This window comes from Colletotrichum fructicola (assembly GCF_000319635.2).
Source record: "Colletotrichum fructicola Nara gc5 chromosome Unknown KSG_Nara_v1_contig01, whole genome shotgun sequence".
Lineage (NCBI taxonomy): Eukaryota > Fungi > Ascomycota > Sordariomycetes > Glomerellales > Glomerellaceae > Colletotrichum > Colletotrichum fructicola.
This window is the reverse complement of record NW_027094051.1, coordinates 6,346,072-6,368,386: the sequence shown is the minus strand read 5'-3', so window position 1 is coordinate 6,368,386 and position 22,315 is coordinate 6,346,072. Positions and strand designations below refer to the sequence as shown.

At 55.0% G+C, this 22,315-nt stretch overlaps 8 protein-coding genes across 8 annotated transcripts; 1 reads left to right on the top strand and 7 right to left on the bottom strand.

Annotated features, from left to right (window-relative positions):
- Positions 1–972: 972 nt before the first annotated feature.
- CGGC5_v001795 (uncharacterized protein) lies at positions 973–2,494 on the bottom strand (the record flags this gene model as incomplete). The annotated part of the gene is made up of 3 exons (XM_032023925.1): positions 973–1,590; positions 1,709–1,800; positions 1,858–2,494. The coding sequence occupies 3 exons, from the start codon at positions 2,492–2,494 to the stop codon at positions 973–975; spliced, it is 1,347 nt and encodes a 448-aa protein (XP_031879387.1).
- Positions 2,495–2,957: 463 nt separating this feature from the next.
- On the bottom strand, positions 2,958–3,846 carry CGGC5_v001794 (uncharacterized protein; the record flags this gene model as incomplete). Its single annotated transcript, XM_032023924.1, has 2 exons — positions 2,958–3,505; positions 3,561–3,846. 2 exons carry the CDS (start codon positions 3,844–3,846, stop codon positions 2,958–2,960), a joined length of 834 nt encoding a protein of 277 aa, XP_031879366.1.
- A 771-nt stretch (positions 3,847–4,617) lies between these two features.
- CGGC5_v001793 (NmrA-like family domain-containing protein 1) lies at positions 4,618–5,672 on the bottom strand (the record flags this gene model as incomplete). The annotated part of the gene is made up of 3 exons (XM_032023923.1): positions 4,618–4,955; positions 5,025–5,445; positions 5,499–5,672. 3 exons carry the CDS (start codon positions 5,670–5,672, stop codon positions 4,618–4,620), a joined length of 933 nt encoding a protein of 310 aa, XP_031879368.1.
- Positions 5,673–6,452: 780 nt separating this feature from the next.
- Positions 6,453–7,428, bottom strand: CGGC5_v001792 (NmrA-like family domain-containing protein; the record flags this gene model as incomplete). Its single annotated transcript, XM_032023922.1, has 2 exons — positions 6,453–7,118; positions 7,174–7,428. The coding sequence occupies 2 exons, from the start codon at positions 7,426–7,428 to the stop codon at positions 6,453–6,455; spliced, it is 921 nt and encodes a 306-aa protein (XP_031879367.1).
- A 1,049-nt stretch (positions 7,429–8,477) lies between these two features.
- nahG-0 (Salicylate hydroxylase) lies at positions 8,478–9,817 on the top strand (the record flags this gene model as incomplete). Its single annotated transcript, XM_032023921.1, has 3 exons — positions 8,478–8,979; positions 9,037–9,406; positions 9,460–9,817. 3 exons carry the CDS (start codon positions 8,478–8,480, stop codon positions 9,815–9,817), a joined length of 1,230 nt encoding a protein of 409 aa, XP_031879369.1.
- A 292-nt stretch (positions 9,818–10,109) lies between these two features.
- CGGC5_v001790 (3-beta-hydroxycholanate 3-dehydrogenase (NAD(+)) 2) lies at positions 10,110–11,135 on the bottom strand (the record flags this gene model as incomplete). Its single annotated transcript, XM_032023920.1, has 3 exons — positions 10,110–10,279; positions 10,376–10,549; positions 10,649–11,135. The coding sequence occupies 3 exons, from the start codon at positions 11,133–11,135 to the stop codon at positions 10,110–10,112; spliced, it is 831 nt and encodes a 276-aa protein (XP_031879388.1).
- A 1,197-nt stretch (positions 11,136–12,332) lies between these two features.
- Positions 12,333–15,029, bottom strand: CGGC5_v001789 (Uncharacterized protein; the record flags this gene model as incomplete). The annotated part of the gene is made up of 3 exons (XM_032023918.1): positions 12,333–14,422; positions 14,474–14,801; positions 14,916–15,029. 3 exons carry the CDS (start codon positions 15,027–15,029, stop codon positions 12,333–12,335), a joined length of 2,532 nt encoding a protein of 843 aa, XP_031879266.1.
- A 3,776-nt stretch (positions 15,030–18,805) lies between these two features.
- CGGC5_v001788 (uncharacterized protein) lies at positions 18,806–20,299 on the bottom strand (the record flags this gene model as incomplete). Its single annotated transcript, XM_032023916.1, has 1 exon — positions 18,806–20,299. The coding sequence occupies one exon, from the start codon at positions 20,297–20,299 to the stop codon at positions 18,806–18,808; it is 1,494 nt and encodes a 497-aa protein (XP_031879327.1).
- Between the last annotated feature and the right edge of the window lie 2,016 nt (positions 20,300–22,315).

The following is a 22,315-nucleotide window of genomic DNA, read 5'->3' as shown; positions in this document are numbered from 1 at the left end:
TGTCGCTTGTCGTCGCAAGTGGAAAATGAGTAAAGAATGGGTGACTGAGTGTGATTCTCGTCGCGGAATCGAAATCGCAGCCCAGAAATCTTGCGATTGCGAGTAGGAAAGAAGTCTGCCTGGCCGCGTCGGAGGCGGGGGATTCTCAAGACGGACAGAAAGTAAGATCGAACGGGAGGTGAAAGTCTAGCGATACTGACAAGCACATCTGTATCTAGCCGTCGCCTCTGGTATTGTCAGTTGTGAAGGAGAAGAATAAGAACGGATAACTGACCGAAGGGCTGTTTGTGTTGCCGTGGACTTGGAATCGCTATCCAAACGCCCGCAAGTAGGAAAGACCTTCGCGTGATTCGCGTGGAGATGAGAAAGATAATTGGATAATTGCCAATCACGAGAAACCCGCGTCGAAGTTGGAGGCGGAAGTCTCGAAAGAACGATCAGCGTTGCTTTTCGTCGTCGTCGTCGTCGTCGTCGTCGTCGTCGTCGTCGTCGTCGTCTTGTAGTGAAGAGGGAATGATTGGCGAATGGCTGACAGTAGTCTTTCGCGATGCTGAGTGCGGAAGATCTCTCCTGAGCGAAAAGGCGTCGCTGCTTGTAGATGGCAGGAAAGAGATTCCACACGTTCTCTGGTCAAAGTGGGAGAAGGGGGAAGAAAAGCTCGAGATAGGTCGGCCCCAAGTCCGAAGCAAAGGTGAAAATCTGGCAGTTGGTTGAGGCAGGTGCGAACCCACCAAGAGGCAGGAACGACCACGACCAATACGGGTGACGGACGAAGGAGAAGGGTGAAGATGAAGGGGGGGGGGGAGGGGGAACCAGACGGCACGATTTATCAAATACTCGTCGAAGCGAAGTTTGTTGGTATGTTGTTAACTATTCAAATGAGGCAGCTACCCGTAGGGTCGATACTACACAAACATCTTCTACACCAACTTGGCAACACCTTGCCTGAATCCAGACTTCCACATTTCCCATTCACCAGTCCTCAGGAAGTTCGTAAGGAGCCCATCTCTCTCCGCCCCACACAACCTTGCTGAGGTCGTCGGCGCTCCAATAGCCAGAGCCTCCCTTGTCCCAAATCTCCTTACGGGCCTGGAATGACTCCTCCAAAGCCTTGTCCGCTGGCGCCCGCCGAAGAGAGAGTGATAAGCGAGACGGCTGCGGCTCGTCCACAAAGATTTGGAAGGTATCCGGTGAGCCAGTGGGTGCTGCCCGAGTCCAACCTGCCTCAAGCTGGACGAGACGATCCATGTCCCACAGCACGTAGGCGCGATCCCGCAGCCCATGGCAAGATATGAAGTCGATCGGCGTCGGGCCCAGAATTGAACGCAAGAAGGCCTCCCGAGGGCCGCGATCCAGGTCCATCGCGTCCACACTGCGTCTGAAAACATGAACAAGCTTTCCGTTTTTGTTCCGGATCCAAGGGTCGTCCGCAAACTTGACATCCACGTCGAGCCAGTTGCGGGCCATATCGGTTGATTTCCAAAGGTCGATCAATTCGCCGGGGCCATAGTTGGAGTGCAGAAGCCGCTTCTTCTCATCATAGGAAAGGTCGCCAGTAATCTTGACAAGAAAGCGCAATCCAAGGGCCAACTGAGACGTGACATTAGCTGGCATCCAAGTGACCAGAATGTATGCAGACAGGTAGCGTCTTGACAAGGTATGCAAAAATTCGACATCGTGAATCTTTTTTATGATGTAAAGTACCCACCCAGTTTTGAATAACATTATCGTCGTGGGCCCTCACATAGTTGACGCCGATGTGCCCCATCGCAACATCGTGTGCGAGCACCTCCTGCACGCCTGATGCAGATCTGTTAGCGCCAGTAATTCTGTAGACTTTGAACAAGAGCAACCTACTGTTCAGGAGCAGCCTCTCTTGATACTCCAGGACGCAGGCAATCTGTTCTCGATCATACGCTGGGATAGCATCGAGGTAATATTTGCCATCATTCCAGGCATGAGGCCGAAAAGGCCCAACAGGCTTGGGGCGTTCGACGGAATGGAAGATTTCCACGCGGTAGAATGCCCGGCAGAAGCGGAGGTACTCGTTTTCCGACAGCTGAAGGGTGCCAGGACTTGGGACGCGCATGTTTGTGGTCTGCATAAAGTCCCTGGCCTCGTTGGCATAGTCAAGTGCCATGGCGTGAATGATGTTGTGACGGTCCTCCAGCTTGGAGAGATTTCCAAGGCCAAGGAATCGGACGAGGGAAATTGAAGCGGGTATGAGAGCAGGACAGAGTTTGTCGATGAGATCGTGCACCATTGCCTCCGTTCGGGGGGTTGGCAAGGTATCAGCATAGAGCGCTGCAACTGCATATGGAAGCAGCCGCTCAGGGATCTGCCGCAGAACTGCTCGGCCTGCAAGACTGGGGCGCTCGAAGAAGCAGTTGCGAATGTAGCGGCAAGAGTGGGCTGCAGCGATAATGCTGCGCGCAGTACCTTGTTCCAAGATCTCTGTGATGATCTCACACGGAAGCTCTGTGATCTTAACCATCTTAGCTGGCGTTTGACATTGGCTTCGGGTGGGTTGCGTGTATGTGTGAAGATGGTTGCGATGTCTGTTAACAGAGGGGGAGGGGGGTCTTTGTTGTGGGTGAACGTGTTTTTTGCCTTGCCTTGGCTGGCTATCTTGCTAAAGAAAGAAGGAGGTAGGTTGACCGAAGAGAAGTTTTCACACAGCTGGGCCAGGCAAAGGTGAGATCCTAGCGTCAGCAAGCAAACCTTTTTGTCAATACCAGGAAGGCAGTGAGGAAGGTGCAGGCTGGGAGTACCTGCCTCAGATACCTCTCTCACATGAGATCTCAGGTGAGTATTGTTTCCCAGTCACACCATCTGACTTGAGACCCCTAGATCTCGTGAGAAGGAACTCTAGATCCACAACCATGATATGAATGTTCAACGTCGCTTTAATGAATAGCCACAATATTTACAACCCTGATATGCAAATGCTCCCCCATTTACCTAAGGTAAGGAGCAGGAGTTACCGGTGGTGTTCCTCCATACAACTCAAATCGCTGTTGATCCGCCGACATTTCCTTGAAGTAAACGCCGTCCCCTCCTCCAGTCACAGACGCATTTGACCCAGAACCACCGACGAGACCAAGATGGGTAGCCTCAGTAACAGTCTTCTGCTTCCTCCGGTGCAACATGAACGCCACGATGCCTCCAATGAGCAGCAGCGCGCCCACGGTACCGCCCACAGCACCTCCTATGATTGCAGCTCGGTTGCTATCCGGGCTGGAGTCTGATGTATCCGCAGATGTGTCGGCAGTCGTTGTCTCGACTGAAGTCGAAGAGTCTGCAGTTGAAGCTGATGTCGTCACCGATGCTGTAGCAGACGATGTTGTCGACGATGACGCGACCACCTGGCCATTGACGACGCGCACACCTTTTCCAGCCTGGCAACATTTCCTTGCCGGATCGGCGTTCCCACAACAATATGTCCCGTCGGCGCACTGCGTCACCACGATATCCGTCTGCGCCTGAGTTCTGTTCGCATCCACCTCTGTAAACACATCGTCAGCTGCCGCTCTCCAACCCACGAGGATTTGGCTCCTTACTAATCGTGCTGTCGATACACAGCTTCAGGCATTTCGGCGACTGCCACGTCGGATCGGTGCAGCTCTCGCGCCACAGCACCCTCCCGCTCTCGTTCCAGCAGAACCCGTCCCGGCACACATCGCCCGTGTATGTGTTGCAGCACATGCTGTGCCCGTTGCCGTCGCAAGGCTTGTACGTGTTCTTCCCGACGTCTGAAGTGCTCGCCCGGTTGGTGCCGTTGGGCAGGTAGCACTGTGCGGAGGCGATCGCGGCCAGGTATGCCAGCCCGAGGATTTCGCGATACATCGTGGGGAGCCGGGAGCCGAATCTCTCGTGGAGTTGAGACACAGTCTTAGATAGTCGAGGGATGGAGAAGGTTTGATCAGAAATGACAGTTCACAAACGCGAAAGACGACAGAAAATTTTCAAGAAGCGAAAAAAGGGAGGGGAAAAAAGAAAAGTTGGAATAAGCAAGTTGAAGCAGTGATGTGGCTGGATCCCATTTGTTATTCTGCCTGGGTGGCGGGATGCTCAATCGGGGCATGTTTTGCAGCTGGTTTCAACACAGCCCTATGCCCAGCTCGGCCGAAAAAAGCTGAAATGAAGGAGTAGCATTGTCTTTGCGCGACTCTTAGCACACGGCACCCTTGCGAAGGATATGCAGTGGCTTGATTGGATCATGAGAACTTCAGACAGACTAAGATGCGCATCGGCGACGACTTGTTGCTAGCTTCACCGGCCACTAAACCTGATTGGGCGTGGTCAGGACTCGCGATGGAAGGAAGACTGTTTGCCAGACTAAAACCGCGATAGCGCGGATCATCAGACTTCCTTCTGAAGCCACCACGTCTGGGGCCCAAGCTCTGTGCGTATATTTAGCAGCTCCTGAGGCGACTCGGAATGTCACTGAGCCAACAGGAGGGGGTGGCAGTGGCTGCGGGAGGCTTCCCAACGTCTGGCGGTTGGGAGAAGTAAAGGAGAACTACGAAAGAAAGGAGGCCTCCTATCAATGAACTTTATTCTGTGATTTTGAGATTCTTTGTTACCAACAACTTGCCTATATAGAAGTCATTGTGTCTACTGGAAAGCAGCCTTGTTCGCTTTCAAAAACTCCTTCCAGGACGTGGGCTTCAATCCAACACCGCCGACCAGATCCAGACTTTCCTTCAGATCCTTGCCAGCGTAGTATCCGGGCTCCCCAATGAACAAATGGTTCTCCAACATCTCGTCAGCCATGGGAGCAGGAAAGAAGCCCTTGTACGTCTCAGCATCAATCTGGACGAAGCGAGCCGTCTTTCCGGTAACCTCCTGGAACTCGGAGACGATGCGCGACGGGGTGTAGTAGTCCGCCGCAGCAAGAATCTGCTTCCCGAGAACCGAGTCGCGGTTGCGCATGGCGGCGACGACGAACGTGCCTGGAACATTCGTCACTTGTCAGCTATCTGTTGCACAACAATCAAGCCTGTCTGAGTGCAAAAGCTTACCAACGTCAGACTCAGTGTCGATGAGCGGGAACTTGGCCCCATCACCAACGGGGTACGTCAAGTTGTAAACCCCATCCTCGCCCTTTCGGATCATCTGCAGCGCAGTAAAGTTGCTCATAAAATACCCCGGCAGAACAAAGGTGCTCGGGACACCCTTGGCGCGGATGTAGCGCTCGACCTCTGCCTTGTCGTCAAAGTGGACGACGTGCTTGAGGCGGCCATTGGTCGTGTCCGTAACGTGGAGCAAAGACGAGTAGATCAGATGCTTGACGACAGCCTCCGCAGCGACGTCGGCAACGTTCTTGCCGTGGACCTGCTCCTGGGTGCCGCCGCCGGACATGAAGTCGGGCGTGGTGACGAGGAAGACGGTGTCGGAGCCCTTGATGGCGTCGGCGAGGGACGGCTTTGAGGACATGTCCGCCTAGAACGTTGTTAGGGAGCAGGCCAAAAATAATTCCGGGGAGAATGACCTACAGCGACTACTTCGACACCCTTGGCAGCCAAAGCTTGCGCGGCGGGCTTGGAGACATCACGGGTGACGCCCCTGATTTTGAATTCTTTGGAGAGAACGGGGTCTGCGAGGACTGCCTTGATGACGGAGCCGCCCTGGTTTCCAGTGGCTCCGAAGACGGTGAGAACCTTCGACATGTTGAGTGATGTTTGAGTTGATGTTCGTGTTTGATGCTGATGTTGGTGAGAGTATTGTGAGATGCTTAAGAACAGCAATAGGTCCAGCACCGTTTGGTTTTATATGCCAATTGCATGACTGGAAAGATGCATCACTTCGCTTACGAGATGTCTCTAGGCCCAGGCAGCAGACGACGGCGTCACGTAAACGCGTTGGCGGAGCGTTAGAAACTCATCGAAGTGGAGGAAACCTGAGTCAAGACCTTCGATGGATGGAATGATGTCTCTACGACTTGAACCGGTCAGTATGCGTTGTCATAAGCGCAGCGGAGCCAGAAGAATCTTGGCGACGTCTTTGCGGAGTTTGAGCCCAATTGCCACTCATAGCTTGAGAGTTAGATACCTTAGTCTGAGACCGGGCGGGCCGATAAGTTGACGTCGGTGTTCATCGGAGGCCGACATGACCATTGTGCGCCGGCTTGGACCCACCCAGCTCCGTGTCTGCAACGGCGACGGGCGGATATCGTACCGGGCGTCTGTGCGGAATTTGAAATGCATGTCCTGTCTTATATAGAACTCGTCATGGAAAATCAATATCCCCGGTATTCGATATGATATGGGCATCAGTGGGAGCAAGTCGTGATCTCGTGGATTACACAGAGGCAAAATGTCACTAGCATCATTCGAGTCCGTTCTGAATGAGAAGGACAAAATAATATGAAATGTGAATGTCTTCAATTAAACTCAGGTCCGATCGGATCAACAGAAAAGAAATAGCCACACCAAATCACCCCCGCCGCCTCATTTGATATACTTTTTAAACTCGCTCTCCGTCCTCAACCACGTCTCCAGGTCCTGCAGCCCCGCATACTCCTTCTTCAACTTCGAAATATCAGCCGCGTACCCCACGTCGTGAAACCACTTAAACATCAACCCAAAGTCCTTCACGAGCGTCATGAACAGCCACGTCAGCACCTTCCAGCTTCCCGCCGGCCGCCTGCCCGTGGTCCGCTCAAACACGCCCACCATCTGCTCAAACGTCAGCTCATCTCCCGCCAGCGAGATGCCCCGCCCCTTGTACTCCTCCGGCTTCACAAACGCTTGGGCGCCAAAGAAGCCAATGTCCGTCGTCGCGATGAGCTGCAGCGGCTTGCCGCGCAGCGCCATCTCCCACGCGGTGACGAAGACGCGGCCGGGGAAGTTGTCCGTGAAGTTGTCCATGAAGGCCACGGGGCGCAGGATCGCCCACTCCATGTTGGAGCCCTTGGATTTGGCGATGAGGTGCTGCTCGATCTGGTGCTTGTGGATGAAGTGCGGGATGTTGGTCGGGCTGGTGAGCGAGTCCTCGCCGTGCCGGTCCACGGAGGCGTAGACGAAGAAGGAGACGTTGTTGGCGAGCGCCGCGTCCACGAGGGCCTTGCCCTGGCCCAGCTCGCCGCCGCCGCCTTGGTCCATGCCCATCGGGGTCTAGACACTGGTCAGTGAAACAGAATTCTAGACGCGTGCTATGCTTTGCACTCACCTGGACACTGAAGACGCCCCAGATCGGGTTCGTCGTGGCCTCCCTTGCCGCCTTGAAGAGCGCCGTTGGGTCGGCCATGTTGCCCTGCACGATCCTGATCTGCTTCGACTTCTTCAGCAGGCGCTGCGCCGAGACGGACTCGGCGTACCGCGTCACGGCGAGGATCTCAAAGTCGGCCTTTTGCCGGAGGAGGTGGTCGATCACGGCGCCGCCCTGCTTGCCGGTGGCACCGCAGATCAACAAAGCTCTCGACATGGCTAGGAGTGAGAGTAGTGCTTAGGTCACACGAAACAATGGGAGGAGGGTGAATCGATTGTGTGGTTGAAAAGAAACAATGAGGTCTGAATGGTCGCGTGTGATGAGAGAAGGTCTCCGGTGGAATGCTGGAATTAACCTTGGAGTTGCGCTAGCAACACTTGATAAAGAAAGCCTGATGACGCGACAATGTCTCGGAACAGCGCCTCTCGGTGGCGTCGAACCAAATGGTGCCGATACGATACGGCCTTACCAATCTCGGTGTGCAATTGTCCCGGACGGGCTTGCGGAGCGGAGCGGAGCGTGGTCTGATTAAGCTGTTCGTGTCTTATCTGCGGGCCTGCACCGTCCGGCGTCCGACGGCGGCCGAGCTGCGGGGCGCTTCCGAGGCAGGCTTCCCGCGCGGGAATGCCGCTACTGCATATGCAGCCACAAAGCTTTCCCGACGCCATAAATAGTGGGTGGCAGCGGAGAAACCCTTGGAACGAGCTGTGGCTGACCAAATCATGCTGACTCTTCAAAATCTCACCGGAACATGATAGAAAAAGCGGACCCCCTTCCGATCCGGGTCGGACCCCAGCGGAGCGGGTCACAGGAAGCGTGTCCCCGGTCCCGGAAGCCATCACCACGAGACCCGGCCCGCCAACCGCTCGGACTCGTTGACATCACCAAATGTTTGGACCAAAACCCAGCCCACCCCCGTCCCATACCCTCGCGCATGAATGTCCCGTCACATCTGGGATGCTTCATTGGTCAGTTCCGCCAAACAAGCAGCCAGATTTAGGTTTTAAGCTTTGCGGGACATCAGCGTAAACCGCACCCGTCTATGTTTAGAATTTCGTTTGATGTCGCACCAGAAATACCAATTCTCCCAGTCATGCGGAGGACTCCTCACCATGGGGAGGCAGCCGCCATAGCCGACTCCAACTACATCTCATCAGCACTCGGCCTTCTTTCTCATCTCAGCCGACGCAAGCGAAGGGCTCGAGGCAAGCGACAACGCTGGACTGAGTACCCAACACCGTCGCAGCCGACACCATTCTGAAGAAATGAGCAGCACAACCACCAACGGGACCAAGCTCCGCATCGCCGTTGTGGGCGGCGGCATCGCCGGCCTCGCCGCCGCGGCCGTCCTGCGCCAGAAGCACGACGTGGTCGTCTACGACCTCAACGCGCCCGACGCGCCGGAGCGCGGCGCGGGCATCGGGCTCGGGCCCAACGGCAGCAAGATGCTCAAGAAGGCGTTCCAGTTCCGCGCGGACAGCGTGAAGGCGACCGTATGCGCGGGCACGCGCACGTACGACAAGGAGGGCAACCTGCTGCGCGAGATCACGGGCGTGACGGAGCCGTTCGGCAGCGAGTGGCTGCTGATGCACCGCCAGGACCTCAAGGACGAGCTGGCGAGGCTGGCGACTGGGGACGCGGCGAAGCTGGGCATCTCGGGACCGCCGGCGCGGGTGGTGCAGGGGGTGCAGGTGACGGAGGTGGATGTGGAGCATGGGCGGGTGACGTTGGGCGGCGGGGAGGTTGTGGAGGCTGATGTAATTGTTGGTGAGATTATCTACGTTGCGGTTGACGGAAGGGGGTGAGATGCTGATGAAATCGCAGGTGCTGATGGAATTCACTCCATCGTTCGGGAGGCGATCCTCGGCACCGAGCCGGAGATGATTTCCAGCGGCGCGTCGCTTTACCGGTTCGTGTACCCGCTGGACAAGGCGAAGGAGACTCTCGACGGGCTGCCGGAAGCGATCGACCCGCGGACCGGCGGGTTTCTCAACCTCATGACCGCCGACGACGATCTGCACCGCAACATCATCTTCTACCCGTGCCGGAACAACACGATGCTCAACGTCGTCGCGCGGGTGCCGGACACCATGTTATCCCAGGAGAGCGAGACGTCCTGGAGCGCCGAGGGCAACCGCGAAGAGCTGCTGGACAACTTCCGAGACTTTGCGCCGTGGATGCTGAACCTCATGCGGTGAGTAACTCCCCTAGGTCTGAAACCCGAGCGTGACTGAAGACCGAGAAAAGTACCGTCGACGACGTGAGACTATACAAAGTCAAAGACGCCAACCCGCTGACGCACTACGTCGGCGGGCGCGCCGTCATCATCGGCGACGCAGCGCACCCCATGACGCCGTTCCAGGGCCAGGGCGCGACGCAGGCCATCGAAGACGCGGAGGGCCTGCGGCTGTTGCTGCATGACAACGTGGACGCGAGCAACGTGTTTGGAGCGCTGCAGACCTGGGACTCGGTGAGGCGGCCGCGGGCGTCGCAGGTGCAGCAGAACTCGAGGCACGTGACGGACATGTCGGCGCAGGCGCAGCTGGACAGGATGAGGCTGAACTGGACGTACAACGGGATCCACGCGGCGCTGCGGCACAGGTGATACGCCGGGCAGAGGGTTAAGGGATGGGGAAAGGGGGGTTTTGGGGAGTTGAGGATATGTTTGAGTAGTTTTCTGTGACTGGACTCACGGAGCCCCATAGTTCAATGGGAGCTAGGATAATTGGAAGGTTGGGATGATTGAGAAGGCCGCGCAGCCGGGTCTGCGAGTTTCCACATCACTGAGATGAGTGTCATTGCCCTAGCTGTCATCAAGTGTACGTGGGGTGGTGTTTGATTCGATTTCTCACTATCATCCCTTGCATTTACACAAGTTGTTCATAAGCCCGCTCACATCATACCGTCGTCCATCCCATGTCAGTCGGCACCAATGCGCCATTGATGGTATTCATCCCATCCGAACACAAGACCAGCACGGTCTTGGCGACCTGCTCCAACGGCGACCATCCAAAATTCCATCCTTGGTTCGCGGGGTCGCCATGGACCGTGTTGAACGTCGACACAACTTTGCTCTGGTTAGTGTTTATATTCTCATCCCCGCATCTTCATCTTCAGACGGGGTGGTGGGGTTGGTGGAGGAGATGAGAGTCAAGTTACATACCGACGGCCAATCCTTCCTTGTGGAAATCAGCAATGTGGTTCTCGTTGCGCGCCATGTTGGTCTGCATTGGACCGGGCATGATGGCCAGGCAGCGGATGCCCTTGGGGCCGTAGAAGGCCGCGGTGCTGCGGGTGAGGCCTACGGTTCCGTGTTTGGAGGCAGTGTACGCGACGCCTTTTTGCGTTGTTAGTGTTTGTGTGTTTATCTCTCATTACTTCTTATCCTTTGTCCATGATGTTTGATGTTTCTTTGGATAAAGTGGTTGAGACGTACCTGCTCTCGCGCCATTCAGACCCGCCGCACTAATCACATTCAAAATCACGCCCCTCTGCCCGCCCTCGCGCGCCTCCTGCTTCAGAAACTGCTGAATCGCAGCCTGGCTCGTGACAAACGGCCCCGTCATATTCACGAGTATGTTCTTCTCCCACATCGCCATGTCGCACTCGCCGGTGGGGTGCATCTTGTCCGAGATGCCGGCGTTGTTGACGAGCACGTCCAACCGATGAGCCGGGTCCGCGGAGAGGTAGGACGCGAAGGCCTCCGCGACGGAGGCCGGGGAGGTGACGTCGCACTTGATGGGGTGCACGCGGGCGCGGTGGGCCTCCGCGACGGCGGCGGGGAGGGCCTCGAGCGCGGCCGGGGAGATGTCGAGGGCGAGAACGGTGGCGTTGGCGGCGAGGAAGGCGTTTGTGAGGGCGAGGCCGAGGCCGGCGGCGCCGCCTGTTATGGCCACTGTTTTGGAGGTGTAGTCTACGGACATTGTTGTTGTTTACTTGAAGGATAAGGGTGAAGTTTGGCCCGGGGGTTGGTGCGGATGACGTTGGTGATGGTGGTTGCGAGATGAGATGAGATGAAAGCTAATAAGGAGTGAAATGCAGTTGAAAGATGTGAGCTTGATATATATAAGCTTCCCGCATAGCACTGATAAAAGAAAGCGTTGAACATGCGTGAAGTCTGATGAAATGTCGCCGGTTATTGCAAGCCGAAAGCGAAAGCGAGAGCGACGACGACGACGCAGAGGGGGAACAGATCCGACGTCCCGCTGCGGGCTGTTCCTGTGCATACTAAACCCCAGATTTCCCCCGCATTGTTAGCTTCAGGGACGACTTGGAGATGCAGCGAGAAAGACGGGATTGTTACATCTTCAGATACGGCGTATATATGCTTGGCAAAACATGGCATTGTTGTCCAGTGAGAAGATCCGAGAACGACCCCGAGATTTTGGGTGGGACCCCCACTCACCCGCGGGATGCACGGGGTGGGCATCCGCCAAAACTCAATTCAGATGAACGTGGTGTTAATCTTCACTGCCTGCCCTTTGGTCGGGGGTCTCGGTTCCTGGATTTCTCCGCGCTCGGGTTCGGATCGCGGCCAGCGGTGGCTTGGAGGTGTTTACCTCGATCCCTTCCTTATGGTTGAAGGGATATAAATAAAGCCTTCGAGAACAATCTGCCGATTATGTTGATTGAATAAATTCGGTTTTTGCATAGAATCTGCGGATGGGAGATGCGAGCAGGGAGTGTCGGTGACTGGGCACTGGGGCGATCCTCCGGCTTACCGGTGTTTGAACGGACAGGTGGGTCTTTTCTCCTTCCGCAGATGCGGCCCGGTCCGGGCCAACATGACATTGATGTGGAGAAGAAGTGGTGCTCTGAATCATGGCCATAGCATCCTGCGAGCCCGTCGCTTCTGCATAGACTCAGAGCAGGTTGGAAGTTGGGGGAGAATAGTGGGTTTTCTCTCCGCCATGAGTAAGTCTTTCACCATGACAACTCGGATAAATCAAGTGAAGGAACAAGTGAATTGTGATACTAAGGTACATAATTATTACCAAGGAAACACGTCATTAAGCTCTCATCGTACCACCTCCCTTCTCATCCGGGTATAAGCCTTTTCGTTTGCCGTAACTCATGATGCAATCTCCGTGACAAAAGAAAAAGGTCTACCTCACCCCTTTCTAGTAGCCACTAACTACGGCAGGGTTATGGCTGCCGAGGGTGTGCACGGTACCGTTCAGGTCGCCGCCAAGGTTGCCGTTGACAGCGCCATTCTGAGAGGGCAGACCGTGCTTCTTGCGCTCGACGCGAGGGGCCTCGGGGATGTCGGTAGACTTGTTGGCCTTGCCGATAGAGAAGACCGGGCTCTCCCAACGCTCTCCCTTGCGGGCAAGCTCCTTGTACTCGGTAGCCTTGGTGCTGATGCCTCCAGGAAGGTTGATATTGGGGAAGATGGACTCCTCCTTGGTGATGGCGACGTTGACCTTCTTGTCTGCGACAGCCTCCTCGGCCTTCTGCTTGCCCTGGAGGGTGCGCTTCTGGATGGCGGTGACGTAGCGGTTGTAGATGTTAGGGGTTCTCTCGGGGTCGGAGCGAGCCTCGTCCAGAGCGCGGTCAGCCTCCTGCTTGACCTGGAAGAGAAGAGCATCCAATTGGGTGGCCTGGTCCTTGATGGCCTGCTCGACAGCCTTCTGCAGCGCAGGGCGAAGAACCTTCAGCATGATGGGCTTGACGATGCTGAAGAGGAGCTTGTGGTTGGACTTCTTCAGCTTGATGCTCATGTGCTTGATATCCACATCGACCTTGTCAATCTTGAAGAAGTTCTGCTTGTCCTTCTTGTCGGCAGAGGACAGCTTCATCTTGAAGGAGAAGCCATCGCCGGCGAGAAGGATGTCTGCGACACCAGTGTCGGTGATGGAGGGGAATCCCTGCTTGCGCTTAACGTGGTAGGCCACATCGCGAAGATCAAGCTGAATGCCAGCAACCTTCACTTCAAAGGACTGCTTGTGCTTGTTGGCAATCTTCTTTCGGCCCCAGAGGAAGTAGTTCTCGCTGTTAATTTCCAAGACGTTGGGCATGAAGTTGTCGGACTCGAGGACAAGGTTCTCGATGACGGCGTCGAACTGAGGGTCGCTGTACTCAATGCGGGGAACGGGGATGTAGGCAACGTTCTCGAAGATGGAGGGGATGATGACCTCAGACAGATCCTTGAGAAGGTGAGGCTTGAAGGTGGGCTTGCCATTCTCATCGTTGCCCAGATCAGTGAAGAGCTTCTGGACAGACTCGGCGAAGCGCTTGTTCTGGGGATCCTGGTCGAACTGATCGGCCAAGAACTTGATCTCATCCAGAACGCGGTCGGTGTGGGCGCGGTACTTCTCGCGCAGGAGGTAGCGACCATGGTCGTACAGGTGGTTCCACTCCTGGTTGGAATCGTCGTCCAGGATGTAGCCCTGCTCCAGAAGGCAGCGACGGACGTAGCGGTCCATGGCCTTGAACCAGTCCTTCAACTCACGATCCTGGTCGGCATCGCGGTAAATCTGGTTGATGGACTCGAAGAGGTCGTCAGTGGAGGTGCCGTTGGCGAAGCGCTCAATAAGAGTCTTGAGGTCAGCCTCGGCCTGAGCGAGACCAGCACGGGCGTCCTTGACAGTACCACTTCCGCCCTGTGCAAGTGATCGCGAGTGTCCGGCATACTCCTCGGCAAGGTTGAGGAGGGTCTCGATGGCCTGAGAGTAGTCGGGGTGCTGCTGGCATTCGAGCACCATCTTCTTCAGGCGCCAGATGGTCTGGTCCTTGCGCTCCTGGGGCATCTTCTTGTTGAAGTAATCCTTGGTGCGGCGCTTGTACTCCTCGTTACGCTGGCGAGCCTTCTCCTTGGTCTCCTCGTCCACGTTCTCATCGTACTTCTTCTGGAGGACGTCACGAGCAGCGTTGATGCCACCCTGGGCGTTGACACCCGAGTTGGTGCCCTGCGCCTGGTCACGGGCAGCAGTAGCGGCCAGGTCCTGGGGGTTCTGGGAGCCCTGGGGATGAGCCGACTGCGTACCGGCGTTGATGATCTCGCGAGCATCATCAGCGGGCGAGCCCTTGTAGATACCCTGAGCCTGCTTCTTGAAGTTGTCCTTGGAGAAGTCGGGGGCATCGTGCCATGTGTTGTCCTCAGCGGGACGATCCATCTGGTCCAAGGCCTCACCCGAAGGCCGGACACGCTGGGCGGCCTCGGTGGCGGCATCACCAGCCATGTCGCGAAGGAGGACACTGGCATCCTTGACTGTGGACAATTAGCATAAACATGTGCAATGGCAGGGATGATGGAACTTACGCAGCTTGCGGAACTGGCCGTTGGTGATCAACAGGGTGCCAAGGGTGCGCAGACCCTGGACGGCCTTGTCGCCATGCTGCTGAGCCACCTCCTTGTTGACGGGGGCACCGGGAACATCGACAGCCTTGGGATCGAATTCTTGTGTCTGCCAAATGAAGTCTTGGAGCAGGTTGCCCTGGTTCTTGGACAGCAAAAGGTACTTGGCTTGCTGGATAACATCGCGCGTGTCGGCGATCAGCGCCTTGCCCTCGGGGGAAAGCTTCTCGGACGGGCTGGACAGGGCCTTGGAGGCCAGGAAGCTGTTGAGAGCAACATCGATTTGGTCATTCTGTCGCGGGGATCACGTCAGTGTCATGCAACTCTGCAGGGTGTAAAACAAGGTTGGGGCCAGGGATCAGCCCAGCGGAGACGCGTGGGCCAAGAGATGCCGGCAGTGACGTACCGAGGGAACCTTGCCAGCCTGGAAAGCGGAGACGATGCCGTAGAGCTGGAGCTTGCGGTTGACGTCGGCCTCCTTCTGCTTGAGGTCGGTCGGTTTGTTAACGTTTGCTGACATGATTGGGTATCGTATCTATCGCAAAAAACTGATTCGACGGTCTTCGGGGTATAATAATTATTGGTATGGTAGTAGGTTCAAAAAAAGGGAGGAACAAAAGCGGCGTGGTTGTTGTGGTATTGTTGTCGTTTGAGGGGGGATGGGGTATCACAGAGTGGTTGGGTATAATTGGAATCGTGAGGCTGATGTTCCTGTACCAAAGGAAAAAAACAGCGACAGGTATTGATGAGAGGGAGAGAAGATCAGAGAGAAGAGAGTGAAAGCTTTGGGAGGTTGAGTGACGGGAGGTGTTTATAGGTTTGGATTGGGTTGGAGCAGGTTGCGTGCCCAGGCGCAAAGCAGGCTCATTTGCGTCAGAAGCGAATTTGGAGCTAGCAATTGGCAGGGAGGCCAGGCGAGGCGAGGCGAAGCGAAGGCGCGTGGCAGCAGACGGGACGGTTTCGCAGCAAATTTGGAAGGAAAGGGGGGCCCCCAGGTCCTGGTTAGGTAAGGCCTAAAAGTGTCCAGTGCAGGTGCATCACCGATTGCCATTCGGAGCTTGGTCCTGTCTGCTGTCCTGTCCTGGCTGCCCCTTCCCTTCGAATGTGTGCGTGTGCGTGTGTCAGTGTCAGTGCCAGTGTCTATCCATCACAGTGGACTGGGGGCAATTGGGGGCTGGATCTGGATCTGGATGGACCCGTCCTGCCCGGTCCACGTCCCAGTCAGTCCAGTCCAGTCAATTCATCCAGTGTGTGAGTGTCTGTTCGTGTCCTGCCTTGCCTGCCTGCCTCCTTCCTCGTGGTGCAACTGCGACGGTGACGTTGGTGAAGAAGGAAGGGGGTAGGGAATGTTGATGCAGTACGTCATCGGTTGAATTGGCAGGTACCTATGCAGCGGTACCTTCCGCGCCAGTGCACCACTTAAAAAAATTTCAGACGACGATGTGCAGGCCGGGCAGGAGCATCGCAGCTGGACCGCACCTGCCCTGTTTGCTTGCTTGTTGTGCCTTAGCTCCTGCCACCCGCCGCCCGGGGTCGACACTGGTCTGTTCCAGCTGGCATTGCACTGGCATTTCCCCCCGACTATGTTAGCGCCGCTGCAAGTTGGGGAGATTCGCACCCCATTATTAGTGGTCCCACCGCCCGCATTGCAGCAACGACTTCGCACGCATCGCCGCGACGTGCTGACATCGTCGTCGTCGACAGCTCACAACTCACAGCTCACAGCTCACCCTGTTCGAAAGCGCTAAAGATAGGAGGTAGGAGACACTGTCTGTCTTGAGAGAAGCCCGTAATCGAAACGTGGTCTAGATTTCTGCTGCTAACCCGTAGCACCGATCCCTTCCCTGGTGCATCTGCCGATGTGCCAATCTCATTGCGCTCGGACGGTTGCTTTTGCTTCTCAGACAACCGTTTCCCAACCTCCCTCGTGATGAATTCCTGTCGCACTGCAGACATCAGACCACCGGACAGAGTTTGGCTCGAGGGAAGCTTCCAATTCCAACGGCCTCATCTTTTCAAACCTTGGGACCCCTTTGTGCTGGAAGTAGGTAGGTAGAGAGGAAGCTGCCTTTCGGCCATCTCCATTCGGAGGTGTCTGTCCGGGTCGTCTTGTCTCTCGAGGACCAATGCCAATGAAGAATCAGGTCCTGGTGCTTGGCGCACTCCCAATTGATCCCCTTTTGGTCCATGCTGCCAGCTGAAAGAGCACCATCAAGGCAATTGGAGGGCGACATGTTGAGACGACTCGGTGATGTGCGCCAGGATCTGGATCCAATGCAGATGCAGCAGAAGGGCGGCACGGCGACAGGTGGTGTGGATGGCCAGGGGGCCTGTTAGAGAACAAGACACCACCCTCACATCCACCTCAATCGAGTCCAGTCCAGTCTGTGGAATTGTCGTCTGTTGCCGTCGCGCAGGTGCATCGTGCATCTTGCGCGTCTGGCATTAAGGAAGCACCAGCGAGGTACAAAGGCACATGGTGATTGCCATGTTTCGGAATCGGCGACGGCTGCTGCGATGCGCGTCTCCTGTGGCGTGTTTCGACCATGTCGTCATGTCAACCACCGCACATTCGGGGCACGCGACGGGTATCGTACTATCATTTCGTGAATGCGAGAGGAAGGTGCAGATTCTAGAGGCAGCCACGACACCACACGGGATGCCATCTTGCCTACTCCGTCGCGCACCTCCCCTGCCTGACTCTTGCCTCTAGACCTCGATCTCAACCTCGAAGGGAAGGAAGGAAGCACGGTAGGAGGCAAGGGCAACCCAAAAAAAGACGGCAAGAACGAGGAAACAGAGACATGTTTCTGCCTCCCGCCGTCGTTTAGCTAACCACCCCAAGATATCCGTTCGTAACTTTGTACCCGACGTCTCTCGTTCCCCCAACGCCTCACCACTTATTTCCTCCGCATTCCCATTCTTCCCGCTCGGTGTAACCACAATCATAATCACCATCACCACCACCACTGCGCCTTTTGCCAGCTTTTTCTTGCAGAGCACAACGCCCCCGGCCACTCACACAATCGATGGCGTCGCTTCTGGCACGTCTCGCTGCATTTGCACGTCCATCGTCAAGCATCTGCCCCATCCCCGGCCCACGATCCATCCGTCCATTTACGGCCCATGGATCGCCGCAGCATTCGGAGGAAAAAGCTGCAAATGCCTGCATGGCCCTGGCAAGCGCCGCACCCAAATCCAAATCCAACCCAAACCCACGCCGCGCCGGGCTCTGCATTGGCAGAGTGGCACATTGGCAGCGGCATCGCAGCCGTTCATGGGTCCCAAGATGAACGATCACCTCCCTTTCAGTCACTCTATTGCTGTCAATTGCTCCTAATTCGTCACCAAGTGGATGCCGCTACGCGATTGACACGTAACCCTCCAGTCCGGCCCTGTCCTAATCGCCGCTGGCCCAACGCTGCACCGGCCTGTCTCGCCCTTTTCCTGGATGCGCATTGCAAATTGTTGTTTCCCTCTACTTTTTTTCTGCCCAAGACGTCGGCGCCAAATCGCGATCGTCCACCACACAACAACACACCACAACGCGATAGCTTCTCTGCGCGATCCATGACGTCAAGCTACAATCACTAGCGCGTGCTATGCACCTCACAGATATCTCAGCTTGCTCTGACGCCATCCGCTGTGCAACATCAAGCCACTGCATCACCAGCCATCAATCAATTTCAATTGCTTGTCGCATTTCCAAGTATTGCGCATCCATGGCCATGGACTTTCTCTCGGCTTCCCAACCAGCCACGGGTCAATGTCAATAGCACCAGCCAGCCCTGTGCTGATTGACCGGCCCGGACGGTGCCATCCAAGTTAATCCCCATCATTGTCTCCCTTCCGGCCCCCATCCATCCCGCGGCTGAGAATCTGCCGCTCGGAATCCATGAACGCTCAAGGGTGCCTTGGCAAGCACAGCACAATTGCTACCATGTTCACCGGACCAATATCTCCTTTCGGTCATCCGCAGAGATCTAGCCGCAACCCCTGTCCCCGTCGTTGGCCGCCGTATCCTCGCCGCGACTTTCCCGCGAAGCGTCTGATTGGAGCGTTTCGTTTCCTATTTCACCATTTTCAGCCATGATTACCGCGTCGGCTGTACATATTCATTGGATTCAATGGGAAACTTTTGAACTGCTGTCTATTGACAGCCATGGCAAGTGGTCGCATCTACCAAAGAAATACACCGCCTGTTGAATAGGTTTGTCCATCTCATTCCGAAGCATTCCAAAATTTTCTTTGTGTTGCTTCCTATGCCCTGTCCGAAACAGTGTACAAGCGGCGCCTTTAAACTTCCAACTTGGTCATGATCCGCTCCAACAATCCCTTTTTTGGCTCGGGAATTCGAGCCTCGTTTATGTCAAAGTGCGTCGAACTGAAGAGATGAGAATCGGGGCAACTATGGATCTTGCCAAAGTCAAGTTTGGGAAAGGGCATGACACCAGAATAGCCCCACCTCCCCATGTAACGAAACGGCCCAAGCACCTCGTTGAGGGGGCGAAATCTTTCGTCGTGGATGCCCCCAATCGCAACCACCAAGTCCGTGATATGGCCAAACCAGGAACTCGGGAAGGCTAGTGCGTCCTCCCACCCCATGACGGCCTTGATCTTGCCATCCTCATCTACAAGGATATTGCCCTCGTCCAGGTTGAGGTTGTGCACGCAGATTTCCTGCGCTTCTTCCTCCCGTATTCTCTCAAAAAAGTCTCGGTAGTTGAAACCTTGCTTTCCAAGTCGGCGTTCGAGCTCAATCTTCAGGGCATATTTGTTGTCTTCCTCTCTGTCATGGTATGCGACGGAGAACAGCTCGTCAAAGTAGTGTTCGAAGGTTCGAAATGGTCCGCGTTTCGTCACCAGTTTGGACTTCAGCCTGGCGACATCAAACCGCCGGTCCATGAATCTTCCCTTCCTGAAGACCGCATTTACATCACCACGTTCTATGTCGAGGCCGCCTATGAACTTGCCGAGCTCAGGAACCTCACCACACTTGCGGCCTGAGTCAAGAAAGCTGTCGTACAGGTCCTGAAGCTCGATGTCAGTTCTTCTCTTCTCCTCGGGCCCGTAGACAGGGTACGACCGGGCTACGGGCTGGAGGCCATGTAGTCCCGATTGGCAGGTGCAGTAGTCCTGGTCGATGCACTTGCGCAGCACGAAGCCCTCGACGGGCTCCATCACGAGCCACTCGAGCCGCAGCTCGTTCTGTCCCGTGGGGTCGTACACAAACACCCGCGGCACCTTGCCCGTCCGGCGGACCCAGCACATGGCGGCGATCTCGTGGTCCAGCCGCGAGTCGAAGTCCTTTTCCGAGTCATCGGTCACGTATAGCGGCGCCGAGAAGCGCAGGATGACCTTCTCCGGCACCTCAGCCCGCTCGCCCGGCATGATGTAGAAGCGGACGAGGAAGTAGACGTTGGTGAAGCCCGTGCCGAGCAGCTTGACGCTCTTCACGCGCGGGAAGTTGAAGAGCTTCTTGGTGGCGTACCAGTCCAGCATCTTCTTGACGTCGCGCGGCCCCGGGACCTTGTTCGGGTTCCAGCGCGCGTAGTACCACCCGCCTGTCTCCTTGGGCTTCTGCTCGATGAGGAGGTGGCTCTTCCAGAGGGTCTTCAGGTGCTTGTGTTTGTGGTCCCTGATGTATTTGAGGAGGCTTTCCGGGTCGTCTTTCGTGTAGTGGGGGCAGAGGGGGATGCGGACTGGCATTTCGAGACTGGTGTAGTACGGACTGTGGGGGATGGGGGAGACATCTGGGAGAGATGGCGTGGCGCGGCTGGAGGATGCCATCTTAGTTTTGAGTAGAGGAAGTTTTGACGATGATTGTGGTGTGATGGAGTTGGTGAGGCTGTTGTGTGAAAATGCAGAGTATGTGCAAGTGAATTGAGAATGTTGTTTGACTTTGTTTGTATAAGAGATGCTTGTTTCTGAATGTTTTCGAATCTGGTTCATCACCATCCTGAGCCGCGATTATTATACCACCCTCCGGCGAGGTGTCTACGATGTCAAACAATCGGTCTTGTTCTGTGTTTCCTCTCATTGTTTATCTCGGACTCTAAGCGCTGAGTTGGCGTTAGGAAAGACCTGTCAATGAAATTATGTTTCTTCAAAGGACAAAGTCAAAGGAAAGGCTGTTCGCAATTCCTCCGTCTATTAGCAAAGTAAGTTTCTATGAATACATTACTACAAAGGGTTGTTCATCATTTCTTTTATGGAGATGATGAACTTTGACAGACTGACGAGTAAGAGAATTAGTATAGTACTTTTGTCTGGTGTCTGGTGAGATATTGTTTTAGACAAAGCTGGCGTGCTGAGCAACTTTCCTCGCCGAGATTGAGCTCAGCCATTGAGGATTCTTGGTGTTATGCCTCGACGATATCTCGAGGAAGCTTCACAGCCCACCCACTCAGAGCTCACACCTGGAAGAAATAACGATATCGGTACTTCAGCCAACGTTCTATTCAGGAAGACAATGGCAGTGTGCGAGTCTTGACGGCCTTCAAGCAGGTACTAATCGACTACGATACGGAGACTCTCCAGCTTTCTCTAAGTTTACCTAAGCTTCAGCATGGAAACCCATCTTACGACATCAAGAAGTAGTTCTTCCGCATGCTGTCTTACTTAGCTTCATTCTCACAAAGACAGAGAGAGCAAGGCAGCTCTGAAGTGGAACTCCATTGCGCGAAACCAACACATCCTTATCTTCTTGTTGCAAGATCTTCATCATCCTTGTTATCCTGTAGTATGCATGTTTGGCTAGGGATTTGTTTGAGCTGTGTAATGTTTCCATGCCGGCAGTTGCGTTGACGGGGGTCTTGATGTTGTATTCTCGTATCTCGTATTGTAAGACGGTAATGGTCAACATCCCATCATACGATGAGGATTGCATGCATGCTGGGTGAACTTGGCGTGGTCTCGTTGCGGAAAAACTGAGTCGCAACTTGGAGATGTCTCTTCTTTTTTTCCAATTCACTGTGCATTTCCGAATACGAGTTTCATTTTCAATACCTCTTCCGTTCCAATCAGTAACATTCCTGCCATTGGGCCTATTCTCCCCATTGGCTCGCATTCTTGAAAGTATCCCTCCGGGAAAGGAAACTCGTTTCATCTCTGGCTCTTCAACGGAGCTATCTAGTGCTTGTCTCTTACTCAAGCACGTTCGTTTTGCCCAATCAAACTCCTCGATATTTCATCAACAACGGATGAACTGCGAAACAATGCCGGTGGCATCAACATGGTTTTGGAAGAATAGAGGGCGATTGGGGTTCGGTTGAAATAGAAGAAAATGTAAGTTTTTTGCCGATTCCTAATAGTGTAGCACACTCCCAGTCGGACGGGACAGAGCAGTTCACGATGTTTTGATTGACTACATGCGGTGGCATGAACGTATAACTTAGAAGGGACGAGCTCAATATTGCGGTTATCAGGGCGTGCCGTTCATTCAAACACGGAAACCTTGACCCTCTTTAGAAAAGGCCCTTGTCGCGATAAACTTGCCGCAGCAGTTGGTTCCGTCGGCAATTTTCTTTTTTCCTGTCGGCAAGCCTTAAACTTTGCCTACTGCTTCCCCCAACTCACTCTCCAACTCTCTCTGGTTCATTAAGCGCCCGCACTCGCTGCCAGATTGAAGCTTCCAGCCCCCCGGTTTGGCTCCATATCTCATCCTACTTTAGACATGCCTCCTTCTGGCTGCAACAACAAGACCAGCAGTGCGACGAGTCGCATCATCTTTGAGTTTCGTTGAAGCTTCAACAGGCACGCGTCTGTTGCGTGTGATTTTCCTATAAACTTCAGTCCTCGGCCTTT